At 39.2% G+C, this 25,857-nt stretch overlaps 2 protein-coding genes across 6 annotated transcripts in view; one reads left to right on the forward strand and one right to left on the reverse strand.

Annotated features, from left to right (window-relative positions):
- Window positions 1-18,764, forward strand: part of CSTF2 (cleavage stimulation factor subunit 2) — a 29,142-nt gene extending 10,378 nt beyond the window's left edge. Inside the window, exons 8-15 of one of the 4 annotated variants that reach the window (XR_011446244.1) lie at window positions 3,472-3,534; window positions 6,981-7,122; window positions 7,911-8,086; window positions 8,371-8,648; window positions 13,783-13,889; window positions 15,429-15,539; window positions 16,269-16,393; window positions 18,554-18,764. Coding sequence is in view for 3 of the 4 variants with exons in the window: in XM_070291089.1 (XP_070147190.1) it covers window positions 3,472-3,534; window positions 6,279-6,338; window positions 6,981-7,122; window positions 7,911-8,086; window positions 8,371-8,648; window positions 15,429-15,539; window positions 16,269-16,391 (953 nt within the window). In the remaining variant the exon portion in view is untranslated. Of the gene's footprint in view, window positions 1-3,471; window positions 3,535-6,278; window positions 6,339-6,980; window positions 7,123-7,910; window positions 8,087-8,370; window positions 8,649-13,782; window positions 13,890-15,428; window positions 15,540-16,268; window positions 16,394-18,553 lie in introns of all 4 variants that reach the window. The other 3 variants (XM_070291089.1, XM_070291087.1, XM_070291088.1) reach the window with 3 other exon arrangements.
- An 870-nt stretch (window positions 18,765-19,634) lies between these two features.
- The window catches only part of NOX1 (NADPH oxidase 1), a 179,223-nt gene continuing 173,000 nt past the window's right edge, over window positions 19,635-25,857 (reverse strand). The window contains exon 13 of one of the 2 annotated variants that reach the window (XM_070291086.1): window positions 19,635-22,013. In XM_070291086.1, coding sequence (XP_070147187.1) covers window positions 21,887-22,013 — 127 coding nt within the window. In that variant the 3' untranslated portion in view covers window positions 19,635-21,886. The remainder of the gene's footprint in view (window positions 22,014-25,857) is intronic. The other variant, XM_070291085.1, reaches the window with a different exon arrangement.

Here is a 25,857-nt window from a genome sequence, read left to right on the forward strand (position 1 = left end):
GGAATTGAGTTTCAGGAGCTGCTTGTATAATTTTGAGATTAAATTCTTTGTCAGTTGCTTCATTTGCTATTATTTTCTCCCATTCTGAAGGCTGTCTTTTCACCTTGCTTATAGTTTCCTCCATTGTGCAAAAGCTTTTAAGTTTAATTAGGTCCCATTTGTTTTATTTTTGCTTTTATTTCCATTAGTCTGGGAGGTGGGTCATAGAGGATCCTGCTGTGATTTCTGTCAGAGAGTGTTTTGCCTATGTTTTACGTGTTTTATATATTTTCTTGTGTTATAGGTTCCTAGCTAATCTTAAAATATCACAGGTTGTATGTAACGTGGTCCTAGTACACATGGCAAGTGTGCAACTTGTGACATGCAACTCATTACTGAGTTGAGAAGCACCTAAGCTGGTCTATGCCCTGTTCAGGGAGCCTAGTGCACATCATGCATTTGTATGTCACAGCAGTGTCAAGTTTCTATAAAAATGTCTGCTCTCCATTTCTGTACTTAACATTGTCATGAACTACTAACATACAGTGTATAAATATTGCCATCTGTAGACAAAACATAAGTAAGGATGTTGAGAAATAAAATAATGGAACCAATAAGCTTGATTTAATATATATAGAGAGCCTTACATATTTTGACTAGAAAATATACTCACATCATTAAAAAGTGACTGCTGCTGCTGCTAAGTTGCGCCAGTCGTGTCCGACTCTGTGCGACCCCATAGACACCAGCCTACCAGGCTCCCCTGTCCCTGGGATTCTCCAGGCAAGAACACTGGAGTGGGAAAAAAATAAAAACAAGTTTTAATATGTAGAGATTTTACATGCTGCATTCTTTGCTTATAAGCCAATAAAGATAGGAATAAATAATTTAAAAAACCTTTTAAAGTTAAGGAGCATAGTCTTGGTAATCCTTGAATTAAAGAGGAAAAAAAAGAAATTTATAAATTATCAAAAATACAACAAAAAGTAATACACTCCATTAAAAAGTGTGTGGGGAGATAGTGAAAGCAGTATTTAAAGGAAAGTGAATATCCTTAGCACCTTATTAAAGAATAAAGGAACTTTGCTAGTTCTAGAGTATTAGATGGAGAAGGCAATGGCAAACCACTCCAGTACTGTTGCCTGGAAACTCCCATGGATGGAGGAGCCAGGAAATGGCAACCCACTCCAGTGTTCTTGCCTAGAGAATCCCAGGGACAGGGGAGCCTGGTGGGCTGCCGTCTATGGGGTTGCACAGAGTCGGACACAACTGGAGCAACTTAGCAGCAGCAGCAGAGTATTAGAAACGTAAAATAAGTGTAAAAGGAATTTAATTGAATTTTCAAGTTTTTTTTTTAATGAGTTTGTAGCATTTATAGTTCTAAAGTTATTAAAACTTCACAAGTTTTGAAGAAGCTCTTTGGCAGTAGCTGAAAAAGGGAAACAAACTAGTAGAAAAATAAGCAAAGAAAATGAGTAGGCACTTCATAGAAGAGCAAATCCAGATGGCAACAAAAACGTTCGTTTCTTTTCAGGGGATTACAAATTAAATAACAAGATTTCATTATACTTGAGCCTAGCAGACAAGCAAAAGTTTTCAGAGATGACACTTGGTGGAGGGAGTGATACTATACATTGCTAGTGGAAATGTGAAGTTTTTCATCTTTTTAATAGTCTCACATTAAAAATTCGTGTATACTTTATTTAACCCACCAGTTCCACTTCTGGGAAGCTAACCCATATAAACAAAGGTACCGTTATGTGATAGTGTAATGAGAAATTAGGCCCATGATGCCTTCTGCTACTGCTTACCTCAGATCCTAAATCTTTGTATTGTTTTGGTGAGTGGTCTGAATAAATCATAGCATGTTATAGCTAAAAGAGAACTTTGAAATCATTTAGACTTCAGATGTTAATGTGCATTAGCTTCACCTGAAGGGCTTATTAAAACACAGATTACTGGTCTCCACACCCAGACTTTCTAATTCAGCAGGTCTGAGGTAGGGCTCTGAGCTTTGCAGTTCTGACACATTCTTGGTGATGCTGATGCTGCTTGTCTGGGGACCACGTTCTAAGAAGATACTCATTCCCTGTACAGATGAGCAAGCCTGGAGGCTATGTTAATTTTATCAAATCAGTTGTCTAAAATGACAATTACTTAGTAACATTGTTAGAGCTAGCACAGATTCAGGTTCTCAATTCATGGCTCTTTGGTGCCTGACATGTTAAATGGGATAGGAGAATGTGACATGTACTTGGGTATTTTAGTTAACTATTACAGAACTGCAAATAGTTCAGCCTGTCTTTTCTCCCCTTTCGCAGCAAATATTACTGTTTTGAGGAAAAGAAAATTACTGCTGTGTGGGAAGGACCAGACAAGTACTTATGGTATATGTTTAGTCTGTATAGCAATCATACCCCTGCTGGTTAGAGCAGACCTGTCATTCTCAACACTGTTAGACACAGTGACTCCTTTTTGTAACAGATATCTTACAGTGATGCTTTACTATCCTAAAATGAAATGTACAGATGACATAACATACTTAACATGGTTTCCAAGAAAATTCGGTATAGTTACCCTAACTATAATATAAGGGGGAAGTAAAAGGAAATTAACGTATAATAAAGAATATTATAAATATGCAAGTATTTAAGCAAAAGTATACTAGAAAACAAAAAATAACAGATGCTTGCACCTATACTATAAAAGACAGATCCAGGTATGTTTTGCAATTCAGATACCACAAGGACCATTGACATTGATGATGTGATTTTCTGAATGGTGAAAATGAAAACTCTTGGTAAAGTTATTAACAAGAGACAGTACCCATAATACTCAGTAATTGCGTTTTTGGAAAATTCAGTGTGTGTATGTGTTGGTGTAAAAACAGGGCAAAGAAGCTCTTTGCTTACAAATAAAACAGACAAGTTCTAAGTTCAGACGGTTGTAAAAAGATTTTCATTTATGTGAATATTCAGCAAGACATGAAAGTTTTGCAAGATAGAGTAATGCTCAGTTTGATAGAACTGTCTCACACTTTGCAGGACATCTATTAATAGTATACCTGTCAGCTTCTCATAAAATGCCCGCTGTGCCCCCACAAATCTTTGTCACCACTGAAACAGTATACTCACAGATTTATAATACAGAGTACCCTGGGAACAGTACTACCTCTTGTGGGAGGAAGTATGTGCCATTATGCTGTATTACAGAACCCCCTGCCAAGATTTTGGTAATGAGTAAGATTAAGAATCTTAATCTTAACTTGCTTAATCTTACTTAATCTCACATAATTCACTTTTCTGTCACTGAAGCTTCAGTACACTAACAAACTCCCATCTTCTGTATAAATCCATTGTTTAGTGGTAGTTAATGATCCTCCTTTGTAGGTTTCTGCTTGTGGAGCAGAAAGAGGAAATTTGTTAACTCAGCCAGTGTCCAAATTTTTCCCCTACTGTCTTTATGTTTACTTTCCTGCCGTTTATCTTCTAGGAGGAATGCAGGCCCAGGTTGGAATGCCAGGAAGTGGACCAGTGTCCATGGAGCGGGGACAAGGTAAATAAATACTAATATCCAATTAATGTGTCATAGACATGGAAATGTTCTATATCTGCACTGATATGGCAGCCATAAACCACACGTGGCTATTCAAATGTGAAATTAATTAAATGGAATTAAATGGAAATTAGGTGAAATCTAAAACTCAGTTCCTCACGTACACTAGCTGCATTCTAAGTGCTCAGGAGCTGCATATGGCTAGGGTACCATACTGGATATTGCAGATATAGAACATTCCCATCACTGCAGAAAATTCTGTTGGACAGCACTGTCAAGTGATTTAGAGCCCAACTCTATAAGAATTAATGATTAAGCAAATGAATCCTTTGTTTCTATTTAACTTATATCGCATTTTCCTGGTAGTTTAATACTTCTACTCACATGTTCTCTCTGCCTCTATGGAGAGCTGAGTAAGGAATTTTAGTGATGAGCATGTAACATATGGCTAAATATGTGGAAGACTAAAATTAAACCCCAGAGAAAACTGGGGGAGTGGGGGCTGGGAATCAAAGGTCTGAGATGCCTGCTCGGTAAGTGTATGTTATACTGTGGTAGTAACACTGGATTCCACCACAGCAACAGCCACTCCAACATCACCACGTGATTTCTATTACTGAAGTTTGAAGAAAAAGAATGCAGTGATTTGTTTGAAACCAACATTGGGAAGCGAGGAAAAAAAAATAAAAACAGAGGGAACTAACAATAAAACTGAGTGCATCCTCTAGGCCACGCACTTTAGTTTTTATAAACAACCTTGGGAGTTGGGGCGGGGGGGATCGCGGGGGTGGCAGCACTTCAGTTTTCAGGTGAAGAGCCGGAAGCTCAGAGTTCTAAGTTACTTTCTCAAGGGGACAAGGTAAGTAAATACTGGTATCTGAATAATGTAGACTGGGCTTGGTGCACTCGTCTTCTCTTCCAGCTAATAAGTTGCAGAACTAAGATTCCAAAGTCTCTGACTCTAAAATCTCTCCTCTTTCTGTCAGTCCACACTGCTTCTATTAACTTCCAAAAATGCTTTTTAATGTATGCTGTTCTAATTCATGGGCTTCCCTGGTGGCTCAGATGGTAAAGAATCTGCCTACAATGCGAGAGAGTGAGCGAGCTGGGTTCGATTCCTGGGTCAGAAAGATCCCCTGGAGGAGGAAATGACAACCCACTCAAGTCTTCTTGCCTGGGAAATCCCATGGACTGAGGAGCCTGGTGGGCTGTAGTCCATGGGGTTGCAGAGAGTTGGACACAACTGAGTGACTAAGCACATATTCTTGTTCATTGTGTCCTTGTGATTAGAAAGAACTGCTTTGGATAAGTATAGGGAAGCTTAAATTACTTAATAGCATGTGGTCTATAAGTAAAACCCATTTTTGAATTAGTTTTTAATTTTTTTTTTAGCTATGCCCCATGGTTTGGGGGATCTTAATTCCCCAACCAGGGATTGAACCCAGGCCATCTCATTAAACGCACTGAGTCCTAACCACTGGACTGCCAGGGAATTCCCCCAAACCCTTTTTTTTTTTTTTAAAGCAAAATACTAAGATAAAAGTCTATGCACTGTACTCCTCGTCTGTGGTTTATAAGTGACAATGCATAATTTTGTCAGGCTGTTGACAGTGGAACAAGCTTTCGTCCAAACACCTCATCTGAGCAGCCCATGCTTTTGTGCTGTTGTGCCCTACCCAGCTCGGCCACTATCAGTACTATGTGTCACAAAGTATTTCTGCTTTGAATACTTAGAAAGAAGGAATTAGAGATTCAGTCATACCTTTGCCTCTTCCCCAGCCATGAATAAATCAAACTTTGTTTAATACATACTTCCATAAGACATCTTCCCTCTTGATGTAGTTATCTTCACCTTTCTGGTCAAAAGTTAACAAAGGGAAATGAGTTGAGTTTTGAAGGTATATCAAGGATGTATTCATGAAGAGAGAAAATGAGACTTTCCTTCCTAGTTTTCCTTTAGTACCCAGCAGAAGCAGCAAGAATCTTTCGTTTGTACCCAGTTTGTCATTCTTTTCCTGCAATCCGTACTTCTTTTGAACATTTGTAAAGGTGGAAAGAGACAGTGAGATGTTTAAGAAGAGACTTCTTGCCTTCTGCTGCCTTAGTTTAACATTGGTGCCCTGTCATCTTATTAGTCTTTAACGATGTCGTGGTGTTTATCGAAAACTTACAGTGGTTGAGTACTTCTTGAGGAGTGATGTTCTCTTTCTTTATCTAAAGTTCATTCACTGTATTTCCCCATTTGATAGCAGAAATTTTTGTGCCTTAAAGTATGATAGAAGTAATACTGTCCCACTTTTGTTATGGGCTTTTCCAGAATAAATCTTGCCTTCCAGATTCACTGCGATTTCTTCCATTTTTTGCTTATGAAAATATGTTTGCCTTCTTTGCCTAACTAGAGATTCAGTAGCATCTGTTTTATATTTTGTTTCTTTTTTTCATAGTATCATAAGATTTAAGGGGAATCCTAGTAGCAGAGGTGAAAATTACAAGTGGCTGGTTATTCCTGCCCAGATAAAATCAGTGGCCTACAGGTTTTACCTTAGGAGGCAATTTCATCAAAGCGGGACAGTTTCAGATCATATAGTTTAGGAAGATTTTGTAGCCCAAGGCAAGCTAATGACCTCTTAACTTTTTAACTGATACTATGAATAAATCTCCAGTGTCTGTATGCTTCTGCATGTGTGTGTGCAAGCTATTTTAAGTGTCTGCTCTTTCTCCTTTTGAACTTGCTGCTCACTTAGGAACTGTACAGCACTCGCCCGTGGGACCCACCGGGCCTGCATCAATTGAGCGAGTTCAAGGTACCCATTGTATCTGCGGGTTTCCTTTTGCTTGTGATGTTCAGGGTGGGACATTGAGAGGATAAGGACTGCTCGGCAGTCATCCTCGCGTTCGGAACCCAAAAGGGTAGCGTTTGGGGTTTGTTTGTTTGTTTGTTTTTTCCTCTTGGGGCCACAGGCCTAAGATTGATGTCTTCACACAGGGCAGAGAACATGGAGGATATGGGCATCTTTCTGAGGCTGTACTCCCTCCCTACTGGTGTCAGGAGGCTTGGATGGAATAGCAGTCTGTAAGGAGACAGCCAGTTCTCACAGAGCCATGGCAGTGTTCACATATGCCCAGACCCTAACTTTTGTGGCTCTGGTCCTTGAACTAAGATTGATTCTAAGCAAAACCATGGGCCCAAGTTTCTTCTTCAGATTGCAGTGCTAGGCCTTGGCAGGTTGCTCCCCAGTTTGCTCTTTATATAATTCCATCCATACCTCTGACCTGGCACAGATTCTGCCTATACCCTGCTTCTGTTCTTGAGCTGCAAGAGGACTCTGCTGTGGTGAGCTTTCATCCACTCTACAGTGTCTGAACTACGTTGTCAGTGGTAGAGTCATTCCTTGTTGCCATATGTGTCCTTCACAGCAGTAACTCCCCGTTTGTTTCCCTGTCAGTGCCAATGCAAGACCCCAGAGCAGCTATGCAGCGTGGGCCCTTGCCTGCCAACGTCCCAACGCCTCGAGGTCTGTTGGGAGATGCTCCAAATGACCCACGTGGAGGCACTTTACTTTCTGTAACTGGAGAGGTAGAACCTAGGTAAGCCCTGACACAGAAGAAAAAGATTGGAGGAATTAGAATTTTCCCTTGCTTTGAGAACAAAGTCTTCTTATACCATTTGTGCCTGTTTGCTTATTTCAAAAGATAAATATTCACGACCACTGTCCAAAACGAAGCACTTGCTGGGCAGAATTTGTAGTTGAAGTATGTCATTTTGAACTAACCGTTGCTACTTCATCCTCAGGAATTAGAAATTCTAGCAGACATATCAGACTGGGAAAAAGCTACTAATAATAGCAATAATAATAATAATGGATATTAATGGGGTTTATGACTCTGAATCTGCTTTGAATACTTGAATACTTTATTGAGATTATTTCATTAAATCTACACAACAACCCTGTTATTGATACTAACCCTGAGGTTGATACTAATATCAGTCCCATGTTACAGATGAAGAAACCAAGGCATCAAGAAGTTAAGCAAATGTGCTGAAGATCAACACAACTAATACGTGATAAAGCCCAGATTTGAACCTATACAGTAACCCATGTTCTTAAGCACCATACTGTGTATTCATTATATATAATGAATATCCACTAATTCCTCCTTAATATGAGTTCCCTGACAAAATATGAAATTCTGAAATACATGGGTTTACATCTCTATAGTTTGTCTTTGATCTGTTTTGTGTTATTCTCTTAGAATTTGCAGACTGATGTTTGTATCAGTTCTTTATCTAATTTTTACTTAGTGATCTTCTGGTTGACACTTTTCATGTTGTTTTGTTCTCTTTTAAAATATAACATTTTTTTCTCCATCTCTAGAGGTTACCTGGGACCACCTCATCAGGGTCCGCCCATGCACCATGTCCCTGGCCATGACAGCCGTGGCCCACCCCCACATGAGATGAGGGGAGGGCCATTAACTGAGCCCAGACCTCTAATGGCAGAGCCAAGAGGACCCATGATAGATCAGAGGGGTCCACCCTTGGATGGCAGAGGTGAGGGGAAACCATGTCACAAAGCTGACTGGTAGTTGTGGACTCATGATGAATGCTCTGTCTTAGGCTCCAATCTGGGATACAGAATGCTGGGGCAGTAGAGTTGGCAAACATTTTTCAAGTTTATCTGCAAATTTGAGAAATTGAGAAGGAGAAAGCAATCTCATGTAGCTGGGGGACATGTGACTGGAGAAAATAGATTTCTGTCTTTCTTTGATTATTGGTTCTTCTTGCAGTAAATGTTGGTAGCTACCGAATATTTTTCTTTCAACTTTTTTTAATAGGTGGAAGAGATCCACGAGGCATAGATGCACGAGCCATGGAGGCTAGAGGATTAGATGCTAGAGGATTAGAAGCCCGTGCAATGGAGGCCCGTGCAATGGAGGCCCGTGCTATGGAGGCCCGCGCTATGGAGGCTCGTGCAATGGAAGTCAGAGGAATGGAGGCCAGAAGCATGGATACAAGGGGCCCAGTGCCAGGCCCAAGAGGCCCTATACCTAGTGGAATCCAAGGTCCCAGTCCAATTAACATGGGGGCCGTTGGACCCCAGGGATCCAGACAGGTATGTGTAATACTCTCACTTCCATGTGAAGTCTTGATCTATTCAGGAATTGGTTATTGAGGCTGATTATTACTGCTTTCTGGTTTCTGAGCTTGTTGGGGAAGATTAGGATCTCCCTTCCTTTTGTTTCTCTGTTCCTTAGGTTGTGGTGGTTTTCTGACTGCCAGGAGTGTAGTCCATGAGTGTAACCTTGTCCCACAATTTCAAATTCCATTCAGAACAGAGCCCCTGATTTTAAGGGACAGCGTGTACATCGGTAGAATCTAGGCATGGATAATTTGAAAAGCCTCCCCCAAATGATTCTAATGTATAGCCCTAAGAACTACTGCATTCAAGCATATGAAGAGCTATTCGTGGTCATTTAGCTAATCTTAGGTTTGCAGAAATCTGTTTTAATTTACTTTCATCACATAGCCTAAAGTGAACAGTGGAGTATGAATGGCAGTTTACTAATGCTTACCTTAAAAGCTGTGCAACTGAATTTTCTCTTCTTTCTCTTTATTTGGCTCTCCAGCTATGTGTTATGATGGGCTATGATTATCTATATGTTGTCATCTCCATCCTTTTTACCCTTCAGGTAGTACGTATGTATCTTCTCCGTGAGTTTGTTTGCTTATTTTTTTTTTCTGCTAATACTTATGTTTGCCTCTAGCTCTTCCACCTTCATATTTCTTCAGTGTGACTTCCTCCTTCCTATATGTACTTGTGTTTCTCTTTTCTCTCCCATATGTTTCTGTGCTTTATTCCCTCTCAGGCATGCATGTGTATGTGTGTATGAGAGAGAACTGTATGGTCAGAGTGGAATGGAACATGTCAGACATCCAGTTCTCTCATTTTATAGGTTTGGAAACTGAGACCCAAGAATTCAGGTGACTTATCCAAATTCACAAAACTAAGAAGTGGTAGAGCAAGGAACAGAACCTATGTTGTTTCCTACTATACTGCTACGTCTCTGTGGCCTGCACATTGTATATTGTGTATATGTGTATTTGTCCCTCCTTTTTAATATGAAATGTGAATATGTTGTTTTCTGGTATGTGTAGGAAAAAACTTGGTTACTGTTTTTCTAGTTGTACTTTTTTAAAAAATGTGTTTTGGGGCTTGATTTTTATTGTGCCCTCTATGGTCAGTAAGCCTCATAATTAAAATGAGTTTTTAATGCTTTCATTCAGTCGTTCAACAAATATTTGTTGAGCACTTACTGTATATCAGACAGAGCTATAGGTAGTGGGGATAGAGCAGAGTGAGCAAAATAAAGTCCTGCCCCTGTAGAGCTTACATTCTAGTAGAGAGATAAGTAACAAATAACTGCGTGATGTCCTTATATAATTCTACTGAGAAGCCTTTTGAGAAGGATGTCAAAAATAATGGTTGGAAGACTGTTTGTCAATAATTCCTTGGTCCTTTATCTTCTAGTACTCGGACTTGTTACTCTGCAATGTTAAATTTGTCATAGTTTTCATCAGTAGATTTTGTAAAGCCAATTAGATTTGAGGTAGAGAAAAAATTTTATCTTCAAACTTTTAAAAATTGTTCAATGTGTTTTCTTATACACAAATAAAATACATTCACTCATGTATAAAAGATAGACAGTAAGGACCTCCCTTCCTCCCTCTACCTGTCTCCCTATGACCCCCATTTCTTGTAGATAACCACATTTTATTATAATGTATCTTTCTAGCAAATCAGAATACATACTATTTTTACAATATGAATATACATGCATTCTCATTTTTTCCTCCTTTCACTTTTCTGCACCTTGTTTTTTAACCTAATAGTATATCCTTAATTCATAATTTTAAATCAAATTTTGAAATTAACTTCTGTCCACCTAATTGGAAACTTGTTGATAAAGGCTTTTTATTACTAAGGTAATTATATAACTTATTGTCTATACAGAGACACATTTGAGGGTGCTGTCAGTAATTACTGTGAGGTAAAAGCATAAACTCGGACTGTCTTAGTAAACCTAGACTCATGCTTACCTGTATTATTACTTGTCTGCCTAGAACAGGTTCTTTAGAAACTTTAAATGGCCATTATTAAATGGTTATACATTACAGTACCTCAAATTAGTATTGACTGAAGCCTCAAAAATGTTATTCTCATAGATATTTCAGGTCCATAACAGATCATTGAGGTTCAGACTGGTCTCTGGATTCAGTATTGATAAAGAACTGAAAGTGATAGTATGTTAGCAATCTGTACCAAGCTGTTTTAATGCTTCATGTCTCTAGTGTCTTTGGGAACTGAGTTAATGCATGCACATGAATAAGATAATAGAATTATTCAACCAAGTTTTTAAACTATTTTAATGAAAAATCATTTATAAAATATACTATGCTTTCTTCTTTTCTTAAACAGGATGCAAAAATGATTTTGATCATTTTTGATTACTCAAGGTCATCATTAAATATACCCACTCATTATTATATATGCTATAATAGAAATCATAGTTATTTCCTGCTTTGCTTTTTGGTGTCCTTCACTGTCAGACTGTCACCTGGTTCTTCACAATGCTATTATGATATCTGCTCCTAATGGTTTATCCACATTTCTTTTATGCTTTGCTGCTTTTCATCTGCTGGGGAAGCAGGTAACATGTATATTAACAATTTGTGTTTAATAAGAGCAGAGATCAAATTGCCAACATCCATTGGATTATAGAAAAAGCAAGGGAATTAAAAAAAAAAACATGTACTTTTGCTACATTGACTATGCTAAAGCCTTTGACTCTGTGGATCACAACAAACTGGAAAATTCTTAGAGGTGGGAATACCAGACCACCTTACCTGTCCCCGAGAAACCTGTATGCAGGACAAAAAGCAATAGTTGGAACCGGACATGGAACAACAGACTCGTTCTGAATTGGGAAAGGAGTACGTCAAAGCTATTTATTGTCACCCTGCTTATTTACTTATATGCAGGGTTCAGTTCAGTCACTCAGTCGTGTCCGACTCTTTGCGGCCCCATGAATCACAGCACGCCAGGCCTCCTTGTCCATCACCAGCTCCCGGAGCTCACTCTAACTCATGTCCATTGAGTCGGTGATGCCATCCAGCTCTCTCATCCTCTGTCATCCCCTTCTCCTGCCCCCAATCCCTCCCAGCATCAGAGTCTTTTCCAATGAGTCAAACTCTTTGCATGAGGTGGCCAAAGTACTGGAGCTTCAGCTTTAGCATCAGTCCTTCCAAAGAACACCCAGGACTGATCTCCTTTAGGATGGATTGGTTAGATCTCCTTGCAGTCCAAGAGACTCTCAAGAGTCTTCTCAAACACCACAGTTCAAAAGCATCAATTCTTTGGCACTCAACTTTCTTCACAGTCCAACTTTCCCATCCATACATGACCACTGGAAAAACCATAGCCTTGACTAGACGGACCTTTGTTGGCAAAGTAATATCTCTGCTTTTCAATATGCTATCTAGGTGGGTCATAACTTTCCTTCCAAGGAGTAAGCATCTTTTAATTTCGTGGCTACAGTCACCATCTGCAGTGATTTTGGAGCCCCCCAAAATAAAGTCTGACACTGTTTCCACTGTTTCCCCATCTATTTCCCATGAAGTGATGGGACCAGATGCCATGATCTTAGTTTTCTGAATGTTGAGCTTTAAGCCAGCTTTGTCACTCTCCTCTTTCATCTTCATCAAGAGGCTCTTTAGTTTTTCTTCACTTTCTGCCTTAAGGATGGTGTCATCTGCATATCTGAGGTCATTGATATTTCTCCCAGCAGTCTTGATTCCAGCTTGTGCTTATTCCAGCCCAGCGTTTCTCATGATGTACTCTGCATAGAAGTTAAATAAGCAGGGTGACAATATACAACCTTGATGTACTCCTTTTCCTATTTGGAACCAGTCTGTTCTTCCATGTCCAGTTCTAACTTGCTTCCTGACCTGCATACAGATTTCTCAAGAGGCAGGTCAGGTGGTCTGGTATTCCCATCTCTTTCAGAATTTTCCACACTTTATTGTGATCCACACAGGCAAAGGCTTTGGCATAGTCAATAAAGCAGAAATAGATGTTTTTCTGGAACTCTCTTGCTTTTTTGATGATCCAGCAGATGTTGGCAATTTGATCTCTGGTTCCTCTGCCTTTTCTAAAACCAGCTTGAACATCAGGAAGTTCACAGTTCACGTATTGCTAAAGCCTGGCTTGGAGAATTTTGAGCATTACTTTACTAGCGTGTGAGATGACTGCAATTGTGCAATAGTTTGAGCATTCTTTGGCATTGCCTTTCTTTGGAATTGGAATGAAAACTGACCTTTTCCAGTCCTGTGGCCACTGCTGAGTTTTCCCAATTTGCTGACATATTGAGTGCAGCACTTTCACAGCATCATCTTTCAGGATTTGAAATAGCTCAACTGGAATTCCATCACCTCCACTAGCTTTGTTTGGAGTGATGCTTTCTAAGGCCCACTTGACTTCACATTCCAGGATGTCTGGCTCTAGGTGGGTGATCACACCATCATGACTATCTGGGTCATGAAGATTTTTTTGTACAGTTCTTCTGTGTGTTCTTGCCACCTCTTATTAAAATCTTCTGCTTCTATTAGGTCCATACCATTTCTGTCCTTTATCAAGCCCATCTTTGCATGAAATGGTCCCTTGGTATCTCTAATTTTCTTGAAGAGATCTCTAGTCTTTCCCATTCTGTTGTTTTCCTCTATTTCTTTGCATTGATCACTGAGGAAGGCTTTCTTATCTCTCCTTGCTATTCTTTGGAACTCACATCCATTGCCTTCTCCATTCAGATGCTTATATCTTTACTTTTCTCCTTTGCTTTTCACTTCTCTTCTTTTCACAGCTATTTGTAAGGCCTCCTCAGACAACCATTTATGCAGGTTACATCATGTGAAATGCCAGGCTTGATGAAGCACAAGCTGGAATCAAGATTACCAGGAGAAATATCAGTAACCTCAGATATGCGGCTGATACCACTCTAATGGCAGAAAGTGAAAAGGAACTAAAGAGCCTCTTGATGAGGTTGAAAGAGGAGAGTGAAAAAGCTGGCTTAAAACTCAACATTAAAAAAACCAAGATCATGGCATCCACTGCCATCACTTAATGGCAAATAGATGGGGAAACAGTGGAAACAGTATCAGACTTTATTTTCTTGTCTCCAAAATCACTGCAGATGGTGACTGCAGCCATGAAATTAAAAGACGCTTGCTCCTTGGAAGAAAAGCTATGACAGACCTAGACAGCATATTAAAAAGCAGAGACATCACTTTGCCAGCAAAGGTCCGTATAGTCAAATCTATGGTTTTTTCTAGTAATCATGTATGGACGTGAGAGTTGGGCCATAAAAAAGGCTGGGCACTGAAAAATTGATGCTTTTGAGTTGTGCTCAAGAAGACTGTTGAGTATCCTTTGGACAGCAGAGATCAAACCAGTTAGTCCTCAAGGAAATCAACCCTGAATATTCATTAGAAGGACTTATGCTGAAGCTGAAGTTCCAATTCTTTAGCCACCTGGTTGCAAACAGCCAATTCATTGGAAAAAACCCTGATGACAGGAAAGATTGAGGACAAGAGGAAAAGGGGCGGCAGAGGATGAGATGGTTAGGTAGAATCACTGACTCAATGGACATGACTTTGAGCAAACTCCAGGAGATAGTGAAGGACAGCGAAGCCTGCCATGCTGCAGGTCATGGGTTCACAGAGTTAGAAAGAGACGACTTAGCAGCTGATCAACAACCACCACCTAAGCTCTGGGTGAATGCTTTGAGTGTGAACATAATTCCAGCATAGGGACCTTTTAACAAGTATTCTAGGTGCTCTGAGGCCTTTTCCTTGGGTTCTGTTTGTTTTCCAAAAGATTGAACCCATTGAAGATCTTATATACCAGTAAGAATGATATAATTGCACTTGGTTAACTCAGGTCAATCATGTTTCTTAGTCTGTATTTAGCAGAAAGCATCTGCTGTGTATTCTCTGAGGGAAGTTACAAAAAAACAAATGTTGGGCTAATAATAGTCGTTTCCCCAGAGACCTTCCCGTCTCCTTTCTGCCCCTGCCATTATGATCATTTCTGCCTTACTTATGGGATAGGGCCCTTTGGGACGAACCGTGTTTGATTGAATTAGAGGTAGGCAGTATCCCTGTGAATGTAGCTCCCCAATGGGCCAGCATATGTTATTCTACAATATGTCAGCTTTCATTTCTGTTTCTGCTGAGCGATAGTTTCTCAGATGCTGTCAGTTTTCCCTGTGCTTATGTGGCTGAATTTTGCTTGATTTAATAGTATCCAGTTGTGCTTTGTGGAGAAGGAAATGGCAACCCACTCCAGTATTCTTGCCTAGAGAATCCTGTGGACCAAGGAGCCTGGTGGACTGCCATCTGTGGGATCGCACAGAGTTGGACACGACTGAAGTGACTTAGCATGCATGCATGCATTGGAGAAGGAAATGGCACCCCACTCCAGTATTCTCACCTGGAGAATCCCAGGGACAGAGGAGCCTGGTGGGCTGCTGTCTGTGGGGTCGCACAGAGTCACATATGACTGAAGCGACTTGGCAGCAGCAGAAGCAGTTATGCTTTGTGGTATTTGTTGATGATGCTGGTGCTGTCATAAGCAAATGTATCAACTTACTAGTTGATCTCTGGCTAAACCCTGCCTTCTGCGGTTGCTAACAGTAGGAACTGATCTTCAGAGTCATTTATTTGCCTTTTTTACTCGTCTCCACAATCTGATCCTATTTTTTCACGTTGTTAATATTACTGGATTCTGGTAACCTAAATGAGAAGTACCAAAAATCTCTCTTTGTCTCTGTGCACATAGGTCCCAGTCATGCAGGGAGCAGGCATGCAGGGAGCAAGCATTCAGGGTGGAGGCCAGCCTGGTGGCTTTAGTCCTGGCCAGAACCAAGTCACTCCACAGGACCATGAGAAGGTAAGTAATGTTGTCCAGCTGCCTCCATTTGCACAAATCTTTTAGAGTCCTCTTTTCATAGTCACCATGTGGAGGTCCTGGGTCTTCAGAGTCCCTTTGGAAATGATGCTTATACTCTTATAATTCTTTATGATCTTGTTACCTGAAAATCTGTGGGCCAGGTCCTAAAATTCTTAAATGGCTATACATCAGTGGTAGCTTGTCTTAACTTTTCAGACTCATCTGCCAATAGATATTTTGTGTGCAGGCCTGATTGACCTGGAAATCCAAATCCCTTTCTTCCTCCCTTTTATACCTTATCCCTAAAGATGATAGCAGATTCCCCACAAGCATATCTTTCTGTTTCTATATTTGACCATTGTAGGGAGCTCAAAACTTGTGAAAAGGAGCAACTTTCAAAGCTCCTTTCAAAGGATTCAATTCTTTCAAAGGATTAAAAACTGTAGATTTCCCAGGGGTTACCAATATCATCTTCATCAGTAAGAATTTGGGGTTCATGAATGTGTCTGCTTTGAATCTTCTAATCTTAGGCATTGTACCTGTGCTTTTCATTTTGCCTCTTCTCATCAGCTGGTTTTGTTTTTTTCTTTGGTTTGGTTTGATTTTTTATTTATTTTTTATTTTTTGGTTTTCTGTATGTGAACTATCCTTCCGTCTTGGACAGAAGCCGGTGGTGGTTTTTTAGCCACCATTGTTAAAACTCATTATGTTTTTTTTTCCTCTGCACAGGCTGCTTTGATTATGCAGGTTCTTCAACTAACTGCAGACCAGATCGCCATGCTGCCTCCTGAGCAGAGGCAGAGTATCCTGATCTTAAAGGAACAAATACAGAAATCTACTGGAGCTCCTTAAAGGTGAGCAGACTTAGTGTGCCTGAGTCAGACAAGCTCCTGGTGCATTTGGGGTATGTACTTTTCAAGCTTAACCAACAAGAGTCTCTTGATGTCAAGACTACCTGAGGCCTGTACCCCTCTTGACTAGACCCTTCACTCTTCAATAACTCAGTCCCTGTCATGGTAGGGGAAGGTGATAGGCAAGGTGATAGTTGTTGAATTGATTGTAATCTCATTTAACCTTTTTTTCCTAAAATTGGCAACAGTGACATATGATCAAATTATGATTAACCAAATCAATCAAAATCAAATAAAAATTAACCAAAGTCAAATCAAAATTAACAAAATCAAATCAAAATATGATTAACCAAATTAATTGAATATAGAAATGTAGAAAGTTCAGGGTAAAAGCTCTGGTTTCTCAGTCTCATTCCAAAGACATAACTGCTAACTATAGTTTGGTATGTATTCTTCCAGAATCAGTTGTTATTTTATTCTCAACTCTCCCATCAAAATGAAAATACAAACCATTTCAATAAAATATGTAAACATTTTAGTTTCAAGTATTTATTTTACATTGAATATTTTGAGGTTAAACTGTTACAGCACATAATTTAAGGTAGTGAATGTCCACCATCACCATCAGTCCCTGTACATTTTGGAGGTTGCTGTACACTACTGCCCTTAGTTTCCTTGCTCTTCAGTCAGCTAGAAAGGAACATAATCATGTGACCTAACCTGATTACATGTACAGGGTTTTTAAAAAAAATTTTTCCCCAACATCTTGTATTTCACAAACAATTTTGCTTTTTAAAATCCGTTTAAAATTTACATTGTCCCAATATCAGTTGGAATTTCACATTTTGAATTTCTGCTTTTTATTCCCTCTTTGTAATAATTTCTGTCCATATATCATTTAACAGTGGTCTCCTTTACACTAACTAGCAGTCTTTACTAAATATATTGTATTTTAATCCATATTTGTAATATTGTTAAAACTTTTAAACTGTAAGTATGCATTATATCTGTATCTAGACATTAACTTGACTGAACTTTAATGGGAAGCTGTCATAGATGGATGGCACCAGACTTACAGTGCAACTAGATATTTTAGTCCAGATACCCAAGGCATTCTATTTTCTTTAGTGAAAGTGTAGACTGCCTATTAGAGTTAGAGGAATAGATTTTTAAAAACTAGTCCTCTCTTACTTTTTCTGATCTATTTATGCCAGAAAAGGTATCCCCTAGAATGTGAGAAAATTGTTTTGGGATAGTAGAGGTAAAAAATGTTTCTGAAATTTCTCTCCTTGTGTATTCTTGCTTATAAGGTACTTCATTTCAAAGCCTTGCACATAAACCACAGAGCAGGGTTTTTTGTTTGTTTTATCTTTTATTTTGAAATAATTAGAAATTCACAGGAAGTTGGGAAAATAGTACAGAGAGCCACATGCACCTTTCCTTTAGCTTCCCACAATGATCAAATTTTGGGAATCTTGTACATAATACCTTTTTGGTTTATAGTGCAAAAGGAAGAAATGTACATTGGTACATGACTCTTAACTAGACTACAGACCTCATTGACCTTTTAACTCTTTTAAACCTCCACTAATATGTACGTGTGGAGCATGTAGTTCTTCGCAATTTTCCACTGGAAAGGTTTTAATGTGTATTTGCTGGTATTGGTGCATACTGGAGCCAAGAGGTTGGCTCTCCCTCCATCCTATACCTTACTGGTTGTGATCCAGCTCTGCTATCACTGACAGGCTTATGTACCATTACCATTAGGTCAGTGGTTCTCAGCCAGAGGTGGTTTTGCCTACATGATACTGGGAAATGTCTGGAGACATTTTTGGTTATCACAGCTTTAGCGGGTATGGTGTGCTACTGGCTTTCAGTGGGTAGGGACCAGAGATACTGCTAAACCTCCTGTAATGCTCAGGACACCCCCTGATAACAGAGTTATCTGGCCCCAGATGTCAGTACTGCTGAGGTTGAGAAACTCCACTGTAAGAGATGATTATTTTGGGGAAGCAGGAGGCAGACACCTTAGGAATCTGTTCCTGGTGATTTGTTCTTGTGCCTAGACTCCTTCTCCTACCTTTAAATTCTTTTCTTCCTGATGTTTGGGGAAGAGAACTTTGTCTCCACTTGTAATGGCTTTCTCCCAACTTTTCCTTACAGGTTTTCAAAAATACCTGGCAACAGATATGGAAATTAATTCGATTACTTTGTTGAAATGTTGCAAAAAGATGACTTCTGCATCCTAACCCATGAATGACTCAAATTGGTGCCAGGTGGAGGACTCCTATCACCTTCTCTCAGAACAAAATCAAATCATTCTGTTGTCTTAGTTTGTATATTTTCTGTGACTTGAAATAAACTTTGAACACAATTTTAGTATACTGCAAATTGATATGCATAACCTTTTTGCTTTTAAAAGGCTGAACTCCAAGGGTGAAACCTCACACGTGTTTTCTACCCTTACTGCAATATTGTACTTTAATGTTGCATAGCTGTTTTTCCTTTTAAGTTAACCAGTTATTCTTAATGATATTTGAGAATTTCTCAGAAACGGGGTTTTCTGGAACTTAGTTTTTGCTTAGTTTGCTTCCAACAGAAATAATATTTGCCCTTTGAGAACTTGCTAGAGCTTCTGAGTCTGCTCAGAAAATAGCATGTGCTTAGAGCTGTAAAATGGTCACAAGGCCAGCGAAGCAAAGAGCCTACATAGCAGAGCAGTGTAGTCTAGAAAAATCCAAATATCAAAATGTATTTTTTGGTCAGTACCAGGAAGGGGATGACAGGATGAGATGTTTGGATGGCATCACCAACTCAGTGGACATGAGTTTGAGTAAACTCCGGGAGTTGGTGATGGATTGGGAGGCCTAGCATGCTGCAGTCCCTAGGGTCACAAAGTTGGACAAGACTGAATGAATGAACTGAAATGAACTAGTCTATTCACATACATAGTTCAGAGTTAAGACAAGGGCTTTTAAGTTAAGACAAGTTAAGACAAGGACTGGTTTTAATGTGTCAGCAACACAAGAGACTGTTGACATTTTCTTGTTCTAAAACTCTTCAGTCTGGGTAGTTAACTTTAAAAGTTTAGAAAACCACTAATTTTTCCTGTGTTCAAGATGAAATAAACACTGAACAGAAATCAAACAATACATTTCATCTTACCTTATAAATAATTACTAATGTGCAGCCCTACCCAGTAACCAGATTTATTCTAGGAAATTAAAACATAGAAATTCTAAAATTTTTACATTTACATTTTTCTCATTTATTTCAAAAGGACCAAATGTATAAGCAGTCAGATTGCCCATTAGGCCTGACCCTGCCTTCTTCCTTTCAGATGGGTGTGAACACAATCAGTGCCACTGGCTATAACCTATAGCTCTTCTGGCCTAGTATTCTCTCTCATAGTGGCATTAAGGAGAAACATGATTTATCGCCATCAGGCCAACCTCAAGAGGTTAAGAGGTGCCTTAATAATTAGTAAAGTTCCACTGGAACTACTCCTGAATCTGTTTATATTCTCAAAGTCCTAGCCTCTGCGTTAGGATTATGGTCAAGTGAATTAAAAGCCCGCCATAGGTGTAGAGAATGTAATAGCATATTGCTTACATGTCAAGCAAAAGAATGCAAAGATAATCAAAATTATGAGGGACATTAAAATTGAGAGATTTTGTACTCATGTATAAGCATTTACTACAACAAAAGTTTGCTGAGAAAGATACTCGATAATTGCAACCTACACAGAAAAACTTGATCAAAACAGCTGAGAAGCTTTCTAGGTAGCCTGCTCATCCCTAATTTGGGCTTAGATGTTGATTGTATGTAGGATTTATTATTATCATTACCTTTTCTGCTAGCTTCCATGAACATTCTAGGCCTTGATATGTTGATTTTAGCAGCAGCCATGACTTGAAGTGTCAATACATTGAGATATCGAGACCGAGAATACAGTCTTTCTCCTTAAGAACACACTATAATAAGTTTTAAGGAACACTAAGATTCCAAATCAGACTCATTGGAGATCAAATTATAATTTGGTCAGCAGTTGTCTAATAGGAACCAAATCATCAAAGCTACAGTGTGCATGTTCCAGAAGCCTTATTAAATTTAAATTAGCTGAAATCCGGGAAATTGGTAACAGCAGGGGTATCCCAATCTATTCTCTCGGAAACGTCCATTAGTATTTTTTCTTGATGTCTAGTTAATACATGAAACACAATTAGCTACCATGAGTTCATGACCTTCCTTTATTTTGTTCAGACTAGTTACTGAAAAAATTCAGTTTTTCTAATCCTTCAAGTCATGTAGGTTTCTGGACAATTAGAAGTAATCATTCATTTTTGGTCACAATGGTAGAGAGATAGGTGCACTAATGTTAATTCAGTGGAAACATTCTTGTAAATCTTATGACTTGAATTGTCTTTGAGCACAACAAAATGTGTATTATTTTTCCTCTTTTAAGGGCCCCAGTCTTCTTTCCTTCTACTGATTCACTGTGACTACTGACACCCCAGAGCCAGGTGGATGGAAAAAATAAAAGAGCATTTTGATAGGAGAAAGAAAAGGCATTTTGCTTCTGTTACTGAATGATTCCTTAATAGGTACGTAGGAGCCAAGGAAATGTCAAAATTTTAAATTATCTTTTTAAGACAAGACATTAATCACTCCCCTTGAGTAAAATGGTAATAAAGAGTCCTTGTTGACTAAATAATCATCCTAAGATGGAGTTCAAGTTTTCACAATTATTTCCAACAGAACAAGGCAAGCTAATGACAACATAGCTGACTTTCATTATGATACAATTTCAGTTACGATTGGCATACTTTCAAGATTATCTTTCCTAAATGGAGAGCCTAGATAAAGTAACAAAGATTTATTCATAAAACAGAAAAATCCTTCATTTTTTGATAAACAAAAATAAGTAAAGCATAAGTTGCTGTTCACACTGGATAAGACCATGTTTAACAGAATGTACATACTGTTATATAGGGATTGAGTTCTTGGTAATTTTATGTTTGTTGTTTTACTATTTATGTTTATTATATTTTGTCATTAATTCTTTAATAAATTTTTATTTGAAAAAAAATCACCTTACTTAGAAATTTTCTTGGTGGGTAGGAGGACTAGGAGAATGACCCAGAGTCCAGGATATGGTTAACACTTGGAATCAACAGAATCACCCGAGGTTAAATTATGTAACTGTCAACTGCATCTGCTATCAGGCCTTGCTGCAATCAGGGCATTCCAGAAGGATTTACAATGATTTCCAAAGAAAGAATCCATGGGCTTTGCAATTATGATAACTTCTGAAGTTCTTAGGTCCATGAAGCTCAGTGATTACTAAGTTGAATCCAATCAAAAAAGAGTGCCAGGGACTCGAGGCTTGAAAGAATTATGTTACTGTTTTAAATGGTTGCCTCAACGTGACCAAACCAAGTAAATTGTTGAAGATGAAGAGACTTAAATGCAGGTTACTATCTTTATTCCTATAGCTCAGAAATTTTCTTTGTTGAAGTAGAATTGAACCTTCCTAGGATCCAGGCTGGAGTACTGGCGACAGCATTTGCTCAGGCTCTTTGCCAAAGTCTGCGGACCACATAGGAAGACTCCCACCGCCGACCTGCAAGAATAGAATGGTAGCCAGAGCTAGAAGGCAGCAAAGGCTGCTGATGGTTTGTGGGAATGTTTTCTACCTCTGCTATGCCTCTCCTCCCACCAACCTTACATAAAAATTCAGTTATTGACGGTCTCACGTTCTTCATGTTCACCTCACCTTTTCTGTTTGCAATCCCCAATATGCTCCCAGCCCTTAACCCTCTCAGTACTTAGCCTTGCCTATTCTACATAACCCATAGGATATGGAGAGCAGTGTACTATGAACTACTAGACTCTAAAGCCAGGCTGTCTAGGTTCTAATCCCTGTACTGACATTTGTCCCAGCTGTATGACTTTAGGCAAGTTTCTTACCTCCCTTTCACCATTCCCCCCGACCCTGTAAAATGGGGTTAAAAATAGTATCCAGCTCATAGTCTTGTTTGGAGGTTTAAACAAAAACAACATGTGTAAAGCAATTAGAAAAATGCCTGGCACATAGCAAGTGCTTATGTTAGCTGCTGTTAAAGCCATCCAGTGTTTTCTCACATTGAAGAGGTGGTGATTCTTCTTGCCAAAGATACTCTTTCTAACTAGGCTCTGGTCCTCACTCTCTCCTTTCTTCCTTCATATCTTCCTCTCCTCTCTTTTATTTGAAATGTAATTCCCATGACATAACGGATCTACTCTTTTAGAGTGTGCAGGTGGTGCTTTTTAGTATAACCACCAAGTTGTGCAAAATCTGAGAATATTTTCATCTCAAAAAACCCATACATATTAGCAGTCATTTGCCATTTTCTGCCAACTGCCCCCATCCCTGCCCTAGATAATCAAATCTACTTCCTGTGGCTAGATTTGCCTAATCTGGAATCAAATGATATGTGGCCTTTTGTGTTGGATTTCTTGCACTTACCATACTGTTTTCAAGGTTCACCCATGTTGTAGCATATAATAGTACTTCATTCCTTTTTACAACTGAATAATATTCCCTTGTGTGAATATATCATATTTTGTTTATCCATTCATCTGTTGATGGACACTTGTTTCCACACTTTTTGGCTATTTTACATACATACACAAGTTTGTGTGTGGACATATGTTTTCATTTCTTTTGGGTATATATTTAGGAGTCAAAATGCTGAGTCATGTGGTGATGGAATTTAACATTTTGAGGAAATGCCAGAGTTTTCCTAAAGTGGTGCACTGTTTCACATTCCGTAAACAATGTGGGAGAAACCCCTTTTGCATGTTTATTTTGCATGTTTATTTTATTCCTATCTACTGGCTCCTGATCTGTCTATAAGTATGGTTAGATCATCCTTAAACTAAGCATTCGCTGGAGCCTGCCATTCCTCTGACACTGTTGACAACACTCCTCTACTACATCCTCTCTTTCTGTGACACTGCTTCTCCACACCACACGACTGAGCGACTTCACTTTCACTTTTCACTTTACTGCATTGGAGAAGGAAATGGCAGCCCACTCCAGTGTTCTTGCCTGGAGAATCCCAGGGACGGGGGAGCCTGGTGGGCTGCCGTCTATGGGGTCGCACAGAGTCGGACACGACTGAAGCGACTTAGCAGCAGCAGCAGCAGCAGCTTCTCCACACACTCCTACTTCCCTGGCTCATCTTTCTCCTTTCCCACATAATGTAAACATTGCTTAATGCAGCTTCAACTATGGTCAACCTGACACAATAATTAACAATCTCTTTTGTTTATATGCTGCTTTCCAGTTTACAGGGCACTTTTTATATATTGTCTTGCCTATTATTCATGACAATCCTGCAAGTGAGTAGAGCAGGCGCTTACTAATACAAACCCCATTTACAGAAGAATCTGAAGATGAGAGTTTTCTTTCTAGCTCAAGGTTCCAGAACTGGAAAGTGTCAGGAATTTATCTGATACAATCAGCTTAATCTCCTTCCCATCTGAATGCCTGATTTTATGACTGATTTTCATGTTCCAGAGTGTCTCAAAACCCCTCAGAAAACTGAGGTCAGGTCATCAGTTATTTAGTTTTGTGCTCAGTCATGTCTGACTCTGCAACCCCATGGACTGTAGCCCGCCAGACTCCTCTGTCCATGGGATTCTCCAGGCAAGAATACTGGAGTGGGTTGCCATGCCCTCCTCTAGGAGATCTTCCTGACCAGGCATTGAACCCACGTCTCCTGTGGCTCCTGCCTTGCAGGTGGTTTCTTTACTACTGAGCCACTGGAGAAGCCCATACATAGTGGTGTGTATCTGTTAATCCCCTACTCCCAATTTATTCCTCCCCCTCCCCTTTCCCCTTTGATAACCATAAGTACATTTTCTGTCTTTGAGTCCATTTCTGTTTTATAAATAAGTTCATTTGTACCATATTTTTTAGATTCCACATATAACTGATATTACATCTTTGACTTACTTTGCTTAGTATGGTAATCTCTAGGTCCCTCCATGTTGCTGCAAATGGCATTATCTGAGTAGTAGTCCATTGTGTGTGAGTATGTGTATCACACCCTCTTTATCCATTCATCTATCAATAGATATTTAGGTTGCTTTCATGTCTTGACTATTGTAAATAGTGCTGTTATGAACATTGGGATGGCATGTATATTTGCAAATTAGACTTTTCTCTGGATATATGCCACAGAGTGGGATTGCTGAATCATATGGTAACTCTAGTTTTAAAGAGACCTCCATACTGCTTTCCATAGTGGCCTTAATTTATATTCCCACTACTACTGTCAGAGGATTTCCTTTGCTTCATACCCTCTCCAGCATTTGCTACTTGTTTAGACATTTTGATGATGGCCATTCTGACTGGTCGGAGAAGGTGATGGCACCCCACTCAGTACTCTTGCCTGGAAAATCCCATGGATGGAGGAGACTGATAGGCTGCAGTCCATGGGGTTGTGAAGAGTCAGACACAACTGAGCAACTTCACTTTCACTTTTCACTTTACTGCATTGGAGAAGGAAATGGCAACCCACTCCAGTGTTCTTGCCTGGAGAATCCCAGGGACAGTGGAGCCTGGTGGGCTGCCGTCTATGGGGTCGCACAGAGTTGGACACGACTGAAGCGACTTAGCAGCAGCAGCAGCATTCTGACTGGTGTGAAGTGATACTTCATTTTTAGTTTTGATTTGCATTTCTCTAACAATTAGCAATGCTGAGAATCTTCTCATGTGCCTGTTGGTCACCTGTATGCCTTCTCTGCAGAAATGGCTATTTAGGTCTTCTGCCCATTTTTTAATAGAGTTGCTTTTTTGATATTGAGTTGTATAAGCTGTCTGTATATTTTGAAAAGTAAGCCCTTGTCAGTTGCACTGCTTGGAAATATTTTGTCCCAGATATTTGTCTTTTCATTTTGTTTATGGTTTCCTTTGCTGTGCAAAAGCTTTAAAGTTTGATATGATCCTATTTTTTTTTGCTTTTATTTCTTTTGCCTTGGGAGCCTGATCTAAGAAAATATTACTATGATTTATGTCCAAGAATGTTTTACCTAGGTTCTCTTCTAGGAATTTTATGGTGTTGTGTTTTACATTTAAGTCTTTAAGCCATTTTGAATTTATTTTTGTGTATAGTATGAGGGAGCATTCTAACTTCATTGATTTACCTGAGGCTATCCAGCTTTCCCAACACCATTTGCTGAAAAGACTGTCTTTTTTCCATTGTATATTCTTGCTTCCTTTGTCAAAAATTAACTGGCCCTAAGTGTGTGGGTTTATTTCCGGGCTCTCTGTTCTGTCCCATTGATCTCTATGTTTGTGCAAATACCAAGATGTTTTGATTACTGTAGCTTTGTAGTATTATCTAAAGTCTGGGAGAGTTATTCCTCCAGCTTTGTTATTTTTCTTCAGAATTGCTTTGGCCGAAAACAATGCATTT

The sequence above is a fragment of the Ovis canadensis genome, chromosome X (genome assembly GCF_042477335.2).
Source record: "Ovis canadensis isolate MfBH-ARS-UI-01 breed Bighorn chromosome X, ARS-UI_OviCan_v2, whole genome shotgun sequence".
NCBI classification, from domain to species: domain Eukaryota; kingdom Metazoa; phylum Chordata; class Mammalia; order Artiodactyla; family Bovidae; genus Ovis; species Ovis canadensis.